Here is a 16,550-nt window from a genome sequence, read left to right as displayed (position 1 = left end):
TACTCTTTCACAATAGTTGCTCCCTCTTAATTGCAGTACCTTATGCAATAAATGGTCCCATGGGATTCACTAAGACTGTTTAGGGAATTGAATACCACAGTGCTAGCAGAAATGGAAAAAATTAACAGTGCTTTTAAGAAGTACAGCATTTGGCAAAACACTCAGTTTGTACATGTATCAAACATTAATTCTGTTTTTCTACTTATGAATCAATTTAAATTATTACAGAGGAATATCATGTTAATTAAGCTTTTTATGGCACTTGTGAAATTTGCGACCCTGTTAAATGAATTGTACTTTAAATGACTTTGAACTCTACTACTGTAGCCTTGAAAAACATTCTTTATACTCTAAAGTATATCTTGATTTGGTTGGGTTTCTCTTTGAAAAAAAGAATCTCACATTTTACAAGTTCTGCCAAAAGCAGTCACATGGACAAAGCTTGGCTCATGCATACTTGAATTAGTGCTCAAACCTGCTCAGTATTGCAGGTGTCTAAAATGTTTCAGTTAAAACTGCTTTTTCTTGAGTGTCCTGGTGGGACCTTTGTGGGTTTTTTGTAGCTTTGCCTGTCCCTTTATCACTGACATAGTTGGCCAAAATAACCCTGGGTCTTGCAGCTGTGTACTGTGGACAAGCTCTGCTTTAAGTCACATGCCCATCCCTCCCAGGCATGTGACAAACATAAGCAACAAAGGCAGAAAAGCTCATGTTTGTGTTTAGAAAATGTGTTTTGTTTTAGGTAATGGGTATAACATCTATATTATAATTTTAAGGTTAAACAAACATCCCACTGGGTCTGTGCTTTGTCCTGGATTTACCTAGGCTATTCATTAACATCACATGTAATTTTAAGAATATAATTTAAGCAAACCCAGCTGGTTGGCTTAGATTTAAATTAATATCAGCTCAGCATGAAACATGTTGGAATTATGTCTTGTTGAATTTTTTTCTAACTGGGACTTTTTATCTGCTTTTTTCCTTTTAAATTAACATGTTTAGGGAACTGCCTTTCAATTGGAGTTATATCATGGCTATCACATTCCTTCACTCAGGAGAAGGAGAAAAGCAAAACAGAAGTTGCAAGATGTATTTTATTAAAAGAATAGCGAACAAATAAAACAACAGAAAAACCCCCAAGCAAACAAATAAAACCCCCCAAACCCTCCAAATAAACAAAAAAATCCCAAATCATGTCTCATTTCAGAGGAGACTGACTTAAGAAGTGCACAGAAAAATCCATCTGAAACAATTTTTATTTTGATTTTTGTGTTTATTTAATGACTGTTTCTTGATCTTGCTGTTGATGGTGGAGGCTGAGCTTGGTTTCCTCTGTGAATGCATAAAGCTGCTGCAGTTGTCTTCTGTTTCTTTTATTTGTTTTCGCTCTGCCTACAGCATTCCCCTGTCCCTCTACTTTTAAATGTTTCCTCTAATGGCTTCATAAAATTAGCTTTAATAGTGATTGACATCACCTTTATTGTCTCTAAGGATTGACTCTTGTCTAGCTCTGTGGCTTACTCTTCAGGAAAATGTTTTATTGTCTTTATTATTAAAGACTTGAATTTCCGGCTGTTTTACAGCTTTTTGATACAAAATAAGGACATAGATGATAATATTCTGAGCCCTATTGTTACATTATGAAGTGTTTTAGAATTCTTTAGTAAAGTAAACTTCTGAAATCAAATTGCATTGGCTTCTTCAGCTGTCTTTTTGGTTATCAGTTAGCAGCAATTACCAGCACTGCTTTGGTTATGTTTTGAACTTAAGAATGCAATTCTCACTTCTTTTGTCAGCTTATGCTTTAACATACAAGTTTCCAATGTGGCTTGATTAAACTGTATTTACATCTAACATGTGCAGAGCTTACATGCTTCTTTTTCATGAGTAGAAGACTGGATTGCCTTCTTGAGCTTAGTAGTGAAACTGGATTCATCAAAGCTCTGAACTCTAAAGCAGGGAATTTACACCTGATGCAGTGCCTTTAATTTGGTTGATGCTATAGAGGTAGCATGATGGTTACAATCTGCAATCAATTTAGGTTGCCACCAAAGTTTTACAGAGTATAAGGGTTTTTTTTTTTCTTCTGTAACACGCTAGGAGCAAATAGTGAGATCACCAATAGCATTGCATGTGTTTTTGAATATTTGTCCTCTCAGTCAATCACCAATTCAGGCTACAGAATTGTCTTTCGTATGGATTTGTGTCAATGTATCAAGAATTTTTCTCCAGGAAAACAAGGTGGTCTGGCATCACCCATCTTTGTTTACCAAATGCTATTGCTGTAACCACTATCACACTGATTAGGACTTAATTCCCTTTAATCAGCAGTGCTGTCTTAAACATGGCAGAAACAGCAGTTGTAGCTCATAACAGGGCTTAAAATGGGGCTCGTGTGTGCATAAGAATGCTGGGATTTTTTGTAGCTTGTGGTCATTCAGCTGGATAAATGTGGAACCACTTAAGTACCAAGTGCTGTTTTGGTCCTTGTTGGCAAATGAAGTTTAGGGAAAGAGAAGCTGTTTAAGTGAAGTAATGAGTTATATAGCTCAAAGATAGCAGAGGTTCATAGTGTTCAGATATGAATGGGATTCCTATACAATGCTTTTAGCTTTCATGGGAATTCCAGATTTAGACTCGTAGTTACAAATAATTTAATTTTTTGTGAGTAGAATGGTGGTCTTTGACTATATGTAAACTACACAATTCAGCTCTAAAATGTCTCAGAGAACTTATGGATTGGTGTTAGGATTTTGGACAGCCTCATACTTCATCAGAAGAGAATTGCTTGTGTCTCTGTACCATGAAAATTTTATGCTTTTTGGAAATTGTATTGACTGGGCACCTTAAGTGCTTCCTGCCTTTCAGGATTCAGAAATTCCATTGTGCCAAAGGAGTCCTGAGGTGGTAGCTACTTTGGAAACTGATTTTTAAAAAGGCTGTGTTTGGAGGATAATATATGCTCCTCAAACTGCCCTGCTCTTCTCTTTAGTTGGTGCTTCTCTAGGTGGCATTCCTCTCAGGCTTTTGTTCTAATCTCTTTCTTCACAACATGAAAGAAAATCCTCTGTTTCATGTGTTCTAGGAGTTCTTTTCATCTTTCGAAGTGATGTTCCTTACTTTGTGATGTAATTGCCTACATGAGCTTGTTTTTGAGCTGTAAAACTAGGTATTGTTTTTGTTGGCAGGGTTATAATGTTTGCCATTTACCACATGCCATTGATTGGTAACAGTAATGAAGTAAAAAACTGAATGTTTTCTTCTCTCATTTTTCTGTTTCTCACAGGTTCATTGCTAAACCATGTGCCTTAGGCCTTAAAGTCCAAGCCAATGGACCACAGAAAGCTCAACCTAATGCTATCTTGGAGAAGGTTTTCACAGCTATTACAAAGGTAATGTGTCTGACTAAAATATTTACCTTGTGAAGTGGGATGTGGCACTGTGAACTATGTCTGAACAAAGCAAGGCTAACAGATAAATGCAGTGCTGCTCAAATCACAAATTCAGATATTGGGGATGTCATTAATGCCAGCTTGAGCAGTTGTGTATCCCTTTATGATGTCTCCTGTAAGTTTTCAATAAAAAATTGTCACAGAAACACATTGTAGGTGCCATATGGCCACCTACATTTTTTTGCTTCTTATCTGTTTTTGCTTCTTATCTATTTTGTATCAATTTTGCAAAATTGTTGGGGTTTTTAGAAAAAAAGGGTTCGTTGTAAGCCAGTAATATTGATACTGAGTTTTCTATGAAACTTCAAAGCTACTCCTTCTAGGGAAAGGCCTGTTTTGCTGGTGTCCCAGCTAAAGGAGAACAACCTAGAAAAGTGGGGAGAAACTGACTTAAAAATGTTTTGTTTACAGCTTGCATATCTTTCTTGTACAAGATTTCCCCCCACAACTTACATAACTGTCTCTACATCTCACACCATATGACATCTCAACCTGTTTGTTGTTCTGTCCATGCTTTTCAGGCATCCCAAATTTTTCTGCAGGAGCTTTCCATTCCCACCTTGGCTCCAGACTGCAGCTGGGCAGCAGTGTAAACAGAGAGTATTAAAGTCATAGAGGATAAAACTGGGTTCAGTGTCACAGACAGTGAAATAGGCTGTGGATCTGTCTTGCTTGTGTGTCCTATACATCCCAGAGATCACCATGGCACTTGCTGTGACTTTGTCCTGTTCTCAGGGAGGGAATTGCATGTGCCTTGTTTCTGAAAGCTTCAGGTTATACTCTCACACAGACTGAGCTGAAGGAAGAATGATTAGGTTTTGTTAGTTGTGGGGTTGTTTATTTGTTTGTTTTTAATATTTCGTCATAAAATCTGGTAGTCAGACAGAGGGCCTGAAATATCTGTGAGTGTGAAGAGCTCCAAACAAAAGTGTCTGCTTTCCTGCAAGAATCTGGTAGCTGCTCTCAGAGAAAGTGTCCAATTTAGCTACCTGCCTTTTTTGAATCCTATACAGCAGTTCCCTCTAGTCCAACTCCCAAGAGCTGCATCAAACATTTCATTTTTCTAAGGTTACAGAAATTGCTTTTCTTAACCTTCTGTTGAAAAACTAGTAGATACTTTGGTTGACTAAAAAACTTTGTTGAGATGGATGCCAAATCCATCCAACTTCAACCTTCTCTTGTCTCATCCTTTAATTTCCTTCTCTTTCCTGTGTTTTCTTGGAGGCTGATAGACAAAACTTCAGCCTAACAGAAATTTGTTCGTTTGTGTCTTGCAACAATTAAAAATTTAAGGCTCTTTGTTGTAAGAGCTCTTGTACTTTATTCAATATATGTAACTGGTTTGCAGAAATAAAGCTAAAGTTCCAGAAAACAGATTGTGCATTTTTCTGTTTATTTAAAAAATGATGTGATCAGGAGAAATATATAAGTAGTACATATGCCTCACTGTACATGTAGAATTGCTCTATGATTGGAGATTTGTCCAGTTCTGCTCTTCTAATTAAAGACAAACTAATTTTCTTTTGCCTTACCTCTGCACTGGTTTGCACCCACGCTAATGATGTGAGACTTCTACATTTTCTGCTTTGGAGAATATTCGTGTGTATTAGTTTTACAGAAAACAATTCCAGAAAATGTCTCCCTGTTGTCAAGGTGATTTGCCTTTTGAAGTTGCCACTTTGTTTAGCGACCTCATTTTTTAACATTATTGTGCAGAAACATGGGATTTATCTTTTTTGCGTGTCAGTCAAACCATCTTCCCTAGTGCAACAGTCGATAGGACAAAGATCCTGATGTAGGAGAGTGGAACAGGTATTAGGACAAAGATCCTGATGTAGGAGAGTGGAACAGGTATTAGGACAAAGATCCTGATGTAGGAGAGTGGAACAGGTATTAGGACAAAGATCCTGATGTAGGAGAGTGGAACAGGTATTAGTGTGTGGCAGGCAGTGGAGTGTTTGTAAGAGCCACTGCTCCAGAAATGCATGGCATTTTATGGCTGCTAAACTTCACTTCCAAGTTTCAAGTAAGTTTCAATCCCATTGTCCCTTAAAAGTTTTTTATCAGTAATGGACCAGCATGGCATATTACAGCATCTGTCCTTCTAGATTAATTGTCATTGTAAATGTATTCTGACGGGAATCTGCCAATAGAGATTTCTGTGAATGTATTTCTGTGTATCCATGTGTCTGACAGACAGCCTTGGTAAGAAGGCAAGAGTCAATTTCACTGGTTCTGAATTTAAAGTGTTAATGCAGTTGAGCTAGGGAATAATTTTTGTGCTTCTCTGTTTTGTAGCATCCAGATGAGAAGAGGCTGGAAGGGCTCTCCAAGCAGCTGGACTGGGATGTGCGCAGCATTCAGCGTTGGTTCCGACAAAGGCGCAACCAGGAAAAGCCCAGCACCCTTAGGAAGTTCTGTGAGAGCATGTAAGGATGCATGTTCTCATCTTGAGTCTTGTTGAGCCTGTGTTCTCATCAGTTTTCCCCTTTGTTTTTCACAGGTACTTTTGCAGACAGTTAGAAAATTATACAAATTGGTAGAATATAAATAATGAGAAAATTAATCTTCATTGTCCTGGAGGAGTCAGATTGTACTTTTCAGGTATTTTCAGTGGTCAAAAGCTTCCAGAAATCATGTTGCTGTGATTCTACACTATCAGGGCACCAGCTAACACCAAATCACCTGATGTTAGTGTGCTGTGCTTACAGCATTACCTTTAGCCATACAAGCTGATGGATGTCTGAAATGGAGGAATAAAGATAAAAGGCAGTTGGGTTGTTAAATAAAAAGAAGACAAAAGATAAATTGTCTAAAGATGATTGCCCTTAGTTAAATCTGTCCATCACAGCGCTAAGTGAGGTACTTCAGAAAGTTTTGACCAAAGAAATCCTTTGGTATGGGGTCTGTAGCCTTTTCATAGCTATTCAGTTAATGGGGTGGCTTTTCAGACATGTAGTGACTGTGTGTGACAGGTGCTTTGAAGCTCTGAGCTCCTGAAGTTCATGTTCCCACAGCAGTCATGGGAAGGGGAGCACTCCAGTCTTCAGTAATTCAGGTGCCAGGGGAGAGTTTCGACAGAACAAAGTGTGCCCTTATCTCATAAGCAAGAGCAGAGCAAGCAGAATGACAGTGATCTCTGCCTACACCTTCATCCTGCTGAGCTGCTGTTGTCCCTCCAGAGAAGGCTTCAGTTTTCCTGGGAACAGCACTGATTGACTGTGGCGTGGGAAGAAAAGTGAGAGAACCCACGGCAAATGTGGATCTGCCTAAAAAGAACTCCAACTCTTTTCACATGGAGACGATTTAATTTACTGCTAGACAAAGTGTTCCTTGGGCCCAGAGTGGCTTTTCCATGATGAAGGGGAAGAGGAGCTGTGCCAGAAGGGCTGTAGGCCATTTTTGACTGCCTTATCTTTCTTGCAAATGAATAGCGTGGGCACTATCTAAGGTAGAGTAGCTTCAATGTGACAAAAGCTGAGAGTGAAATTTAATGATAAACACACTTGCCTGAGATGAATGATGCCAAAGATCCAGCTCCAAACACACTATGCCAGTAACTTCATTACTAGATTCTTATTGTCACAGATTTCTCACGTTTTCTAACCCTTCCCTTCTTTTCAAACAATTACAATTCTGATCATGAACAGAGTGCAGAGAAACCCCAAAACCTACACTGCTCGCTGCTTCTTGAGAGGGAAGGGGTGTTTGGTGGGTTTTTTAGTTTTGTTTTGCTTTTGTTTTGTTTGTTTGTTTTTATAGGTTTTTTGTTGTTTTGTGCTGTGGGTTTGGTTTTTTTTTGTTTTGTTGTGGTTGGTTTGGTTTGGGTTTTTTTTTTTTTTTCGTGGGGAGTATTTTTTGATGGTTTTGTTGGTTGTTTGAATGGAATAATTCCTTTGCTGCCAGCGTTTGTAAGATATTCAGGCCACGGGCAGATGATGGTTATATGAAGAAAAACACAGTAGTAAAATCTCCTGTTTATAGATACTGTTTGTGTCGCAGCATTATAGTGAAAATAAATTACTTTTTCAGGAACCTTTCATAACCAGTATTCACGCCATAGAGTTGTGTCTGTCAATGTGGAAGAGAAGGTGTAATTTGATTTTTGGAGCCACAGAGACCCTAATGGTAGACCTTAGTGGTGTTACATACCTGCTTAAGCTTTCAGATGTTATGGTGATAAGTATTTATATGAAACATGAAATAGATAATTTCACTAGGTGGTGATTAATGTACATAATCACCAGGTGGTGATTAATGATCCAGTCAGAAAGTAATAAATGCAGCACTGAGTATTATTTTACTAGCAAGTCAGTCCTCATATCCCAAGGATTAGGTGATTCTGGCATGAAACCTGGAGTTCAAGTCACAGTTTGTAGTCACTAGGAAAGGTATCCACCTAGTAAACCTCAGATTGTAAAGCTCAGGCACTTAGCCCACTCTATTAGTTGCAGAGAATAGTCTGTCCATAGCTTTTCTTTCTATTTTGTGAATTTAGAACATTTGCACTCCTTTCTTCAACTTGAAAGTCCAATATGCTTAAAGGAGGGGAAAAAAGTGGTCAACTAAGTGTGCAAAATGAACTTTTCTACTTCCATGTATTTCTGTTGGGTTTTTATTATTCTTTTTTCTCTCTCCCTATGGCGCAGCCTAAATCAAGAATATTACTTTGCTTATTGCCACACAGAATACAGAATCCAATAATGTCTTTGTTAATGTTTGATGTGTCAGAAAGCCAATGCAGGAGTGATTCCCAAACCACTTCCAGTGTCTTCCCAGTTTCAGTGTATTGTTTCTGCTCATACTACCAGTGTGTAGGCATGTCTGGTTTTCTCAAAGGAAGAGAGAGCATTCTGTCCTCTCCCCTTGTTGTCTGGCACAAAGGGAGAGAACCTGTGATGCTGTAAGTTACTAGCCTGGGATTTTGGAATGTCATCAGGCCGATGGCTTGTCTGTCCTACAGCTATGTACATTTAAGCAAGCTGTTTATTAGAGATATTTATGTGGTTTCTAAGGAGTGTCTGGAAGAAACATATGGCCAAGAGAGATGTTTTGAGTTTATGCAACATTCTGCATGTGAAAACATGGAAATGTGCAGACTGAAGAGCCAAAGATCTATTTTTTCCTCCCCTTTATTCTCTAGAAGAAGCTTGGATACTAAATTGTCTGTAAGTAGGGTGTCTTTTAGTTTTGATGTAGGGGAGAGAAGAGCCTCTCTCTTGTATCCTAGCTAGATATTCTTTTTACTAAGGAATTGAAATTTTGTTTATGCACATTTTGTTGTTGCTTTGGAGGAAGATTTTATCTGTCTGTGCCTGTATATATGTGTGTGTGTGTGTGCACATGTATGTGTATAGATGTAGAGGAGTACCAATTGGGAGTTTTTTTGCTTGTTATATGCATTTGTGTGAAAATTCTGTGGGCTGTTTGCAACTTCTTGGACATACTGCTTTTCTCAACTAGCAGAGTAATTCTGTCCTACAAAGTTGTACTGGAAAAATAACTGTGCAAGGGAAAGAAATGAAGACAGCTGTTTGGTTGTTGAAATTCTGAACTGTGCTGATGCACATGATAACAGAATGTGTGAAAGAATTAATCAATCTGTGCTCTGTGTTGAGCAGTAAAGCATTAGAAAATAAATAGGCTTTTAGCTCTGAGTATTTAATAGCACCAGGCTCTCCTAGGCCAGCTTCTAACACACTTCTGATCTGAGGAAAAATTTGTGGTAGATGGTACTTTGAGTCCATTTAATTTTGATTTGTCAGCTGCTCCAGTGCTAGATGGAATGAAGGACTTACCAGTGTTTCATGACTAGAAAAGCAAAGGGGGGATGAGTCTGTGAAGACCCACAACATGCTCTGCAGCAAGTCTGGTAGTTACTCTTCAGTGGCCACAGAACTGCACTATCTCCTTTGTTTTCCTTTGCTGTTTTCCATGGAATGGGAATTGCTGTTACTTGGGCAATCAGATATTTTGTATTGTGTTGATAAGTGGATTATGACATGAGGGGCAAGTAGGCTCAGGTGTTGGCAGAGTCACATTTGTGAGGCAGCTTTTGGATGAAGGATGTAGATGTTCAATGAAATGTGAAGGGAGTGGGAGTCTGTGAAATTGTTCCAGAACAGGGAAGATGTGACTTTGCTGAGTGCAAGAGGTGTTTATTATGGCTTCAGGTGGTAGGGCAGTTGAGAAAGGAGACTCTTAATTGCTAATAAATGGTAACTGAAGCGCAGAGTAACAAAGATGATCTGGCAATTTTTATCTGTCCTAAGCATGTAAAATACTGCCTTTTTACAATAGCACTATAAGAGTTGCATGTAGACTCTGGAGTTAATACATTCAAGGACCTATTACTCTCTTAAAAGAATTATGTCTAGTAACATCACTGAAGAGAAATGTGCTCGAATGCAAGGCCTCTGTAGAAAGTAAAAGTGAATGAGGCATTTATACTGAGACTCACGTCAGGGAAACTAGAGCTATACAAAAAGGCCTGGAGTCATGTTTGACTATGTAAAACCAAGACAGAAATCCTGATCTGTTTTACATCAGGGTAAGATGTTGCTCCACAAGAGTAGCACTCAATAGTTCTGCATGTTACTGATTCCTTTGCTACTCTCTAAGCCATATATGAAGTCAGTATGGAAAAGTATTGATGGAGCCTTTTATTTTATGTAAATGTATGTTTTTGTATGATGTCATTCAACACTGGTTCACTGATGGCCTCCCTGCTCAAAGAGAAAGAGAGTTAAGACAGTATTGATTGCCTTGAGTTATGTAATACGAAGTAATTTCTAGCTTGAGTCCCTGGACACACAAATAAGTGAATGGCTGGCAAGTTGTCCTAATTTTAAAGTTGTGAGAGCACAGTGCAGCCATGTCAGCAATTTTAATTCTTCTCTAACACTTGTTCTCTGCTAAATCTATATTAACCATCTTCCATGTACCTCCTCTCCAGTACACAGCTTGCCCAGCACTCACACTTCCAAAGGCAGACTCTGGGCAATCATGCCCGGCTGCTACAGCGTGGTTTGCTGTGGGTTTATGCCTTCAGCTTTGCCTCTTGGAACATCTGTCTTTTTAGGCTGGGCCTCAGGACTTCTCACTGCCCTAACATGGTGTTAGGGAGAAATTACAACATTGGTTAAGTGTCAGCAGTTGCCAACCCTCTTTCCCTGCTATTCTGCTGGAGCAGACAGGCAAAGATGTCCATGCCGTGTCCTCAATAATATGCTCACTGTATTTTAAGACTTTAGTGCTTTAAGCGCTTATTATTTTGCATCTTGTGAAATTCCCTCTTCCCTCAAGTTGAATTATTTAAAATTATGAATTCCCTGCCCTTACTACCTTCTGTGACACAGTTTTTAACACAATTAATAAATTTAAATTAACTCATGCGCTCATCCTGCAAAGACACCATCACTTAGCATTATCATTGTACATTAAGCAAGGTTATAATTAACTAGTTTTCCATTCTCTTGTGGGTTGTATGGGCTCACCATTATCTTATATTGTGGAAATTAAATAATTTCTCCCTAAGTTCTAATTAATGTGAACACAAATCCAAAATTACAGTCACAGTATAACAATTTAAGACAACTAAAGGAAAACTGAAAAGACTGCAGTAGCTACTGTTTTCTTGTGTTCTATGCACCTTAAACTGTCTAGTTCTTCATTGTGGCAGAACAAGCTGCCACCTTCAGTCAGCCTCAGCTTTAAATGAAGTTGGCAAACTGGAGACAAGTGCCTTGAAAGAGTTAAGTGGCAGTAAAATATTATTTTATACACAGCAATGAATGAATTTTATTTTATATACTGCAAATCCTTACTTCTCTCTTCTCCCTTGTATTTATGCTATTACACAATTTTATTTCATATTTGATTGCCTTTCATTTTATAGATCCATGGACTATGCCTCTTCACAGAGACACAGAGTTAAGAGGAGAATTAGCTTTCACATTGTTTAACATTTTTCACTTACATATAACTAGGCATATAACTACACTGTTTTCTGTGTTAGTAAGTTGTCTGCCAATGGCAAGGGGCTTGCAGCTGTCTCTGTGAGAACATGTACGTGATGCTGATGGAGATGAGAAACTTCCTAGTTTGTCTAATGCTTTTGGGGATGATGGTAGGTAATGTAGCTATAGGCACATGGTAACCTATGTTTGATACAGCTTCTGTCTTCTGCTTTGGTGTCTCACCATTGACCTGCTGTGGCAGCACACAGAGCCCAGGCTGCACTGGGGACCTTTCTGGTAACTTCATCTCTATGCTCCTGTTTTGCATTATATGTAAACCCATGAACTCATTACATTTTACTGATACTATCAGTGTGACAGGCCCTTCTGCTTGTATTGACTGGTGACCAGGATTTGCTCATACAGGCATGTTTATTTTTCACTTCCCTGAAGTTCAAGAAACTAGCAGATTTAAAAAAGGGTATGTGAGATTTAAATACTTCACTAATTTTTTCAGAAGATTCAAGTAGTGCATCAGCTCATGTAGTCCTGGTTATTGGCAGGGTAAATCTTCTAAGCTCAGGCTCTGAAACAGCCTGAAATTGTGACTATCAGACAGGAAGTATTCAGTATAAGGTGCTGCAGAAAGTGTGCTTTGAAATTCTTGATGCTATCCCTTATGGTTAGTTTTTGAAATACTTTAAGACTAATGAATATAGTTTGGTTAGATGGTGCTTCCTGGTAAATTTGGAGTTCTATCTTCTTTATCTGCTCTGATAAAAGCACTTTTGCAAGAACAATAGTACAAAAATTTCCTGTCCCTCTTTCTTTGTACAGTGCTTGGAATGCTGAGGGAAAATAAATCTTTAAAGATAAAAAATGGACCAAAAAAAAAGCCTTCACTGTAATGAGCAACTTGTAGAGGTTTTTTTTAAGTTTTCAATGATCCAACAAGCAATGAATGAGAGACACAGAAAGGATGGAACATAAATGACAAAGTAAATACATTTCTTTGGCATGTAAAAGGGAAAACAAAATTGACAAGATGAGGTTTGAATACTCTGCTATAAACATTGCTTATCCTCCAATTTTAGCTAGAATAGCCCTGCAACTCCCACTTGGAAGTTGGGGAGGTTTATCTTCTGAAATGGAAATACAGAATGTGAAGACAAAGCAGGCCCTCCCTGGCAGACTGATCTCTGCCCGTGTAGTCAGAGGCTGTGTGGCTGCTGTGCACAGCCTGGGATGTGCTGCCTGGATCGAGCACAGCCAGCAGCTTCCTCAGGGAAATGGGGAAGCAGCACTGGCACCCAGCCTGCCTCCACACAGGTCATACCCCTAAGGGTTCAGCATCTGCTTCAGCAGGGCAAAAACCACTCTGGGGCACGCTTAATGCTACAGGAATGTAACATTCAGCATGGGAACAAAAGAAAAGAGGTAATGCAAGTTGGTCTAAGAAGGTGGTTACCTGACACAAAGGTGCCCTATGCATACAAATGTTGGCCATCATTGCTGGACAACATTATTAGGTGAAATTCAAATGCAGTCTGGAAGATCCAAGTTTTCATTCCTCTAGAACTGTAAAGGAGTGGGACAGTGAGCAGCTGCTGTGTCTGCAGACAGGTGAGTCGTGAGATCATTGTGAGAATGGAGAGGGGAGGTCCCTGTTAGAAAGACTTTGGATTGGTTTCTCTCTCCAAGACTCATCAGCTGTTTGCATTGAGCATCACTGATGAGAAAACAGGTCTGCTGGTCAGACCACAAGGCAGCAACATCTGGTTTTTCTGTGTGTGCTTCCCATGAGCTTTCCAGATAATATCTCTTTGTAGGTCAGGATTTGGCAAGGATCATAGGTCTCTGAGGTCTTATTTTTATTTTATGTAGCCCTCAAAGTACTCAGAAGAGAACAGTTGCATAATCATTGAACAGAAACTATGAGGCCTAGAATGAGTTACCAAAACACCTTTTGTATTATACATATTTTCTGGCCTAATTATAAAACCACACTTTATTATTTATAAAACTGCATCACTTCAAAATTTATTACTGTGTTTCCTTTCCTCTTTTCTGCGCTACTAAATTTTGCTCTTAAGACTTTCAGAGATGCATTTCGAGCATACAAATTTAGGACAGGACTGGTCTCAAGTGGCAGTGTAATACTAAATATTAAATAACTGATTCAAACTGCAACCAAGAGGAAAATCAGATGACAGTCAAGTCTTAATCCAGAAGATTGAAGAGGAGAGCAATGCAGTGTTCTCTATTTATCATGCCTGATATTTTACACATCTTAGTGAGTTGTACATAACTGCCTTCTTCCTTATATAACATCTGCTTAACCACAGTGCAGGAACTATTTACCATTTGCATGGTCCAGGCTGACTCCATGCCAAAAGAGGCAAGAAGATTTTATTCATTTATTTACCTATGTATTATTTTCAATTAACATTTTTTTGTATCTGCTTGCATCTGTCAGGCTTTGTGGAAATGCAGCAAATTATCATTACAGAAATCTGGGAAGGCAGGAAATTGGAAGAGTGGAACTTCTTCCATCAACCATACAGTCATACTTGGAGCTTTGTATTAGAATAGGTATCAGGATTGAAGATAAGTAAAGATTTAGTGGAGTCTACTGTTTGACCTCCTATTTATTGGATGGATTAAGCATTATTTTTCACTGTTCTGTCTTGTATTTTTACATGATTTGTTGCCTAAAAATAGTATCTTTAGGGACATTTTTTGTTGGTTTTGGGAGAAGGGTTACCTTTTGTTGTGTTTAGTTTTGGTTTTAACTTAAAGTTGGAGTAATAGGTAGGTAGACAATGTCACAAATATTAAGAAGTTGATCCAGAAGTTCAGAGTCCATTTTTTTTAGGATGATCCTGTAAATATTTGTCTTTAGAGGTAGTCATCTAGAAGGAATGTAAACCTCTGGCTATGTCAGAAGCAATATTAATTGGATTAAGTATTCTTGAGTGAATCAGAAAGTTGAAGGCTGTCATACTGTAGTTGGGGGAGCAGAAAAATGCAATTTGAGGATAAAACAGACTGCTTTAAGTCACAGTGAGCATGTGTGGAACTTAGTGGTGCTTCTCATTTAAAAGAAATGAACACTGAATACTGCTTAAGCTCAGCCTCAGAAATGCTCCTTTGAGCACTCTCACAGTGAATAAAATTTTCACAGCCAAAGGAAAGCATTGCAGCAAAAAGTAGTTTTCAGTCCCAGCTAATGAGTCCATAGCCCAGGTACATGTTTGTGCAGTCCATTCAGATTGTGAGGACTGGAATGGAGAAGCTGTGTAATGGTACTTCAAGCCTTCTCATCTCCAGAACCAAGACCTGCAACTGTGGAGATTGCATGAAGCTCAGTTTGACTTTCAGTCCAAAGCCTGAGCACAGAGGTCTGTGAGCCACTGCCAGAAGGTGAGCAGGGGATGATGGAGAACAGCAAAACTTACATTTTACTGGAATCCTTCATTTACACATGGAAGTGTATTTCCATGGAAAAACTTCAGGCATCTGCATTTTCTCTGAAAATAGTTTTCAGAGCCAGAGAGCCAGTTTCTTCAAGTGCAGACAATGTGGTGAGCCTATGACTAGTTGCTAAATAACAATGAGGTTTTTTTAAGGTTAACTGTTTTGAAGTGTGGCATTCTTACATTGCTGTTTGTGGCCCCGTCTGTAGCAAACCACTGGCAAAGGCATCTCTGTAAATAACAGCTACAATTCTGCAAGAATGATGGGTTTTATGTTTTTAACATTCTGTATTTACTGTGTTTGGTGTTTTGTTGTCAGCAGTTAGATAGCTTTGGATCCTTGCTGAGCAGCAGACACTGGTTTGGCATCAGAGCCATAAGCACTGTGCACTGCGAGCTGGGTGCTGCAAAGTTCTGCAGGAGTGCCAGTGTTCACAGCCTGGCCACTCAGTCTGCCTGCAAAAACAGTGGAAAAAAGGGAAAACTGCAGGAGCAGAGAGGCCTTGTGGCTCTTCACCCTTGCCCTAGGGAGAAGTGTTGTCCATTTTTCTTAGGGAGGCACCCCTGCTGAGCTCACTCAGCTGGACATGAGCCCCATGTGGTGAGTTCTGCAAAAAGTATGGAGTAGGGAAGTGCTTTGCTTGACCACTGATTAAGCCTTTTTTTTTTTTTTTTGTTAGCCATAGTTTAATTGCATATTTCAGTGCAAAAATTCAGAGGAAAATTTAAAGGAAAAAATTTCATTGGTGTGATGAAGGGAACCTGACAAGACATAAGCATGAAATTGGTGAAGTGCTTGCTCAAGTGGGCACTTTAAATAGTTTTTGCTGAATTGAGCATGCCATGGGTATATCAGGTTAGTTGGTGGAGGCTCTCCAACTTTTCCATCTTTTTAGATGATGTTCTGTGTCATGCTGAAGCATCTTTAAAATTTCATTAGCAGCTCAAAGTTAAAGGGGTTGAGACTGCTGTGGACTGGGAATGCATTCAAATGTAGAACAGGAGCAGTCAGGTCTGCTGCTGCACCTTTGAGGGACTCTACAGCATTCTTTTTAAGACTACATTAGAAAATAATTTATTTTTCTGTTATGGCAGAGTCACTCTTCAGCTTGACTTTTGCTGCAGGGTGTCACATTCATGTTTGAAGCACTGGCCTGGTAAGCAACAGCACAACCTGAAGAATTTGCTGGAAGGTCCATAAGTCCATTTGATCTCCCTTATTCAGATGCAAGCCTGGTTCAGTTTGGAAGTCTTATAGTGGAGGACTAAAGTGAACCTCATAAACCTTATTGTCAGCAGAGAGATCAGGTCTTTCAGAGCTCTTGTGCCTTGAGTGCTTTCATCTAGGTTTGTTGGATTTAAACTAACTTCAGCCTTTCAAGCAGCACACTTAGTCTGTAAATGGGTAATTCAGGTTTTGTCTCTATACAACTGACCAAAGGAATGTTTGAAGTCTGAGGGACAGAGTAAATTCTCACAAAACAGAGAAGCTTCAGCTGTTTTCATCTTTCAGTCAAGCATGAATTGATGTGGCAGTGGCCCATGATGGAGTGCTTCACCTTGTGGCCTCATCTGTAGTCTTTAATAGGGCAGAGAATATTGCTGGGGGAAAAGGGGAACAAGAGATATTTTAGTGTGCATCTTGCCTTGCTTTTCCTGTTCTC

General features: G+C 39.1%; 1 protein-coding gene across 1 annotated transcript in view; it reads left to right on the top strand.

Moving 5' to 3' along the window:
* The window catches only part of CERS6 (ceramide synthase 6), a 97,772-nt gene that overhangs the window by 30,496 nt on the left and 50,726 nt on the right, over window positions 1–16,550 (top strand). The window contains exons 2-3 of the mRNA XM_071434972.1: window positions 3,287–3,392; window positions 5,751–5,881. Coding sequence (XP_071291073.1) covers window positions 3,287–3,392; window positions 5,751–5,881 — 237 coding nt within the window. The remainder of the gene's footprint in view (window positions 1–3,286; window positions 3,393–5,750; window positions 5,882–16,550) is intronic.

The sequence above is a fragment of the Agelaius tricolor genome, unplaced genomic scaffold, assembly GCF_023055355.1.
Source record: "Agelaius tricolor isolate 1412-34295 unplaced genomic scaffold, bAgeTri1.0.p SCAF_10, whole genome shotgun sequence".
NCBI lineage: Eukaryota > Metazoa > Chordata > Aves > Passeriformes > Icteridae > Agelaius > Agelaius tricolor.
Note: the sequence above shows the minus strand (reverse complement) of the source record. Positions and strands in the feature narration are given on the sequence as shown.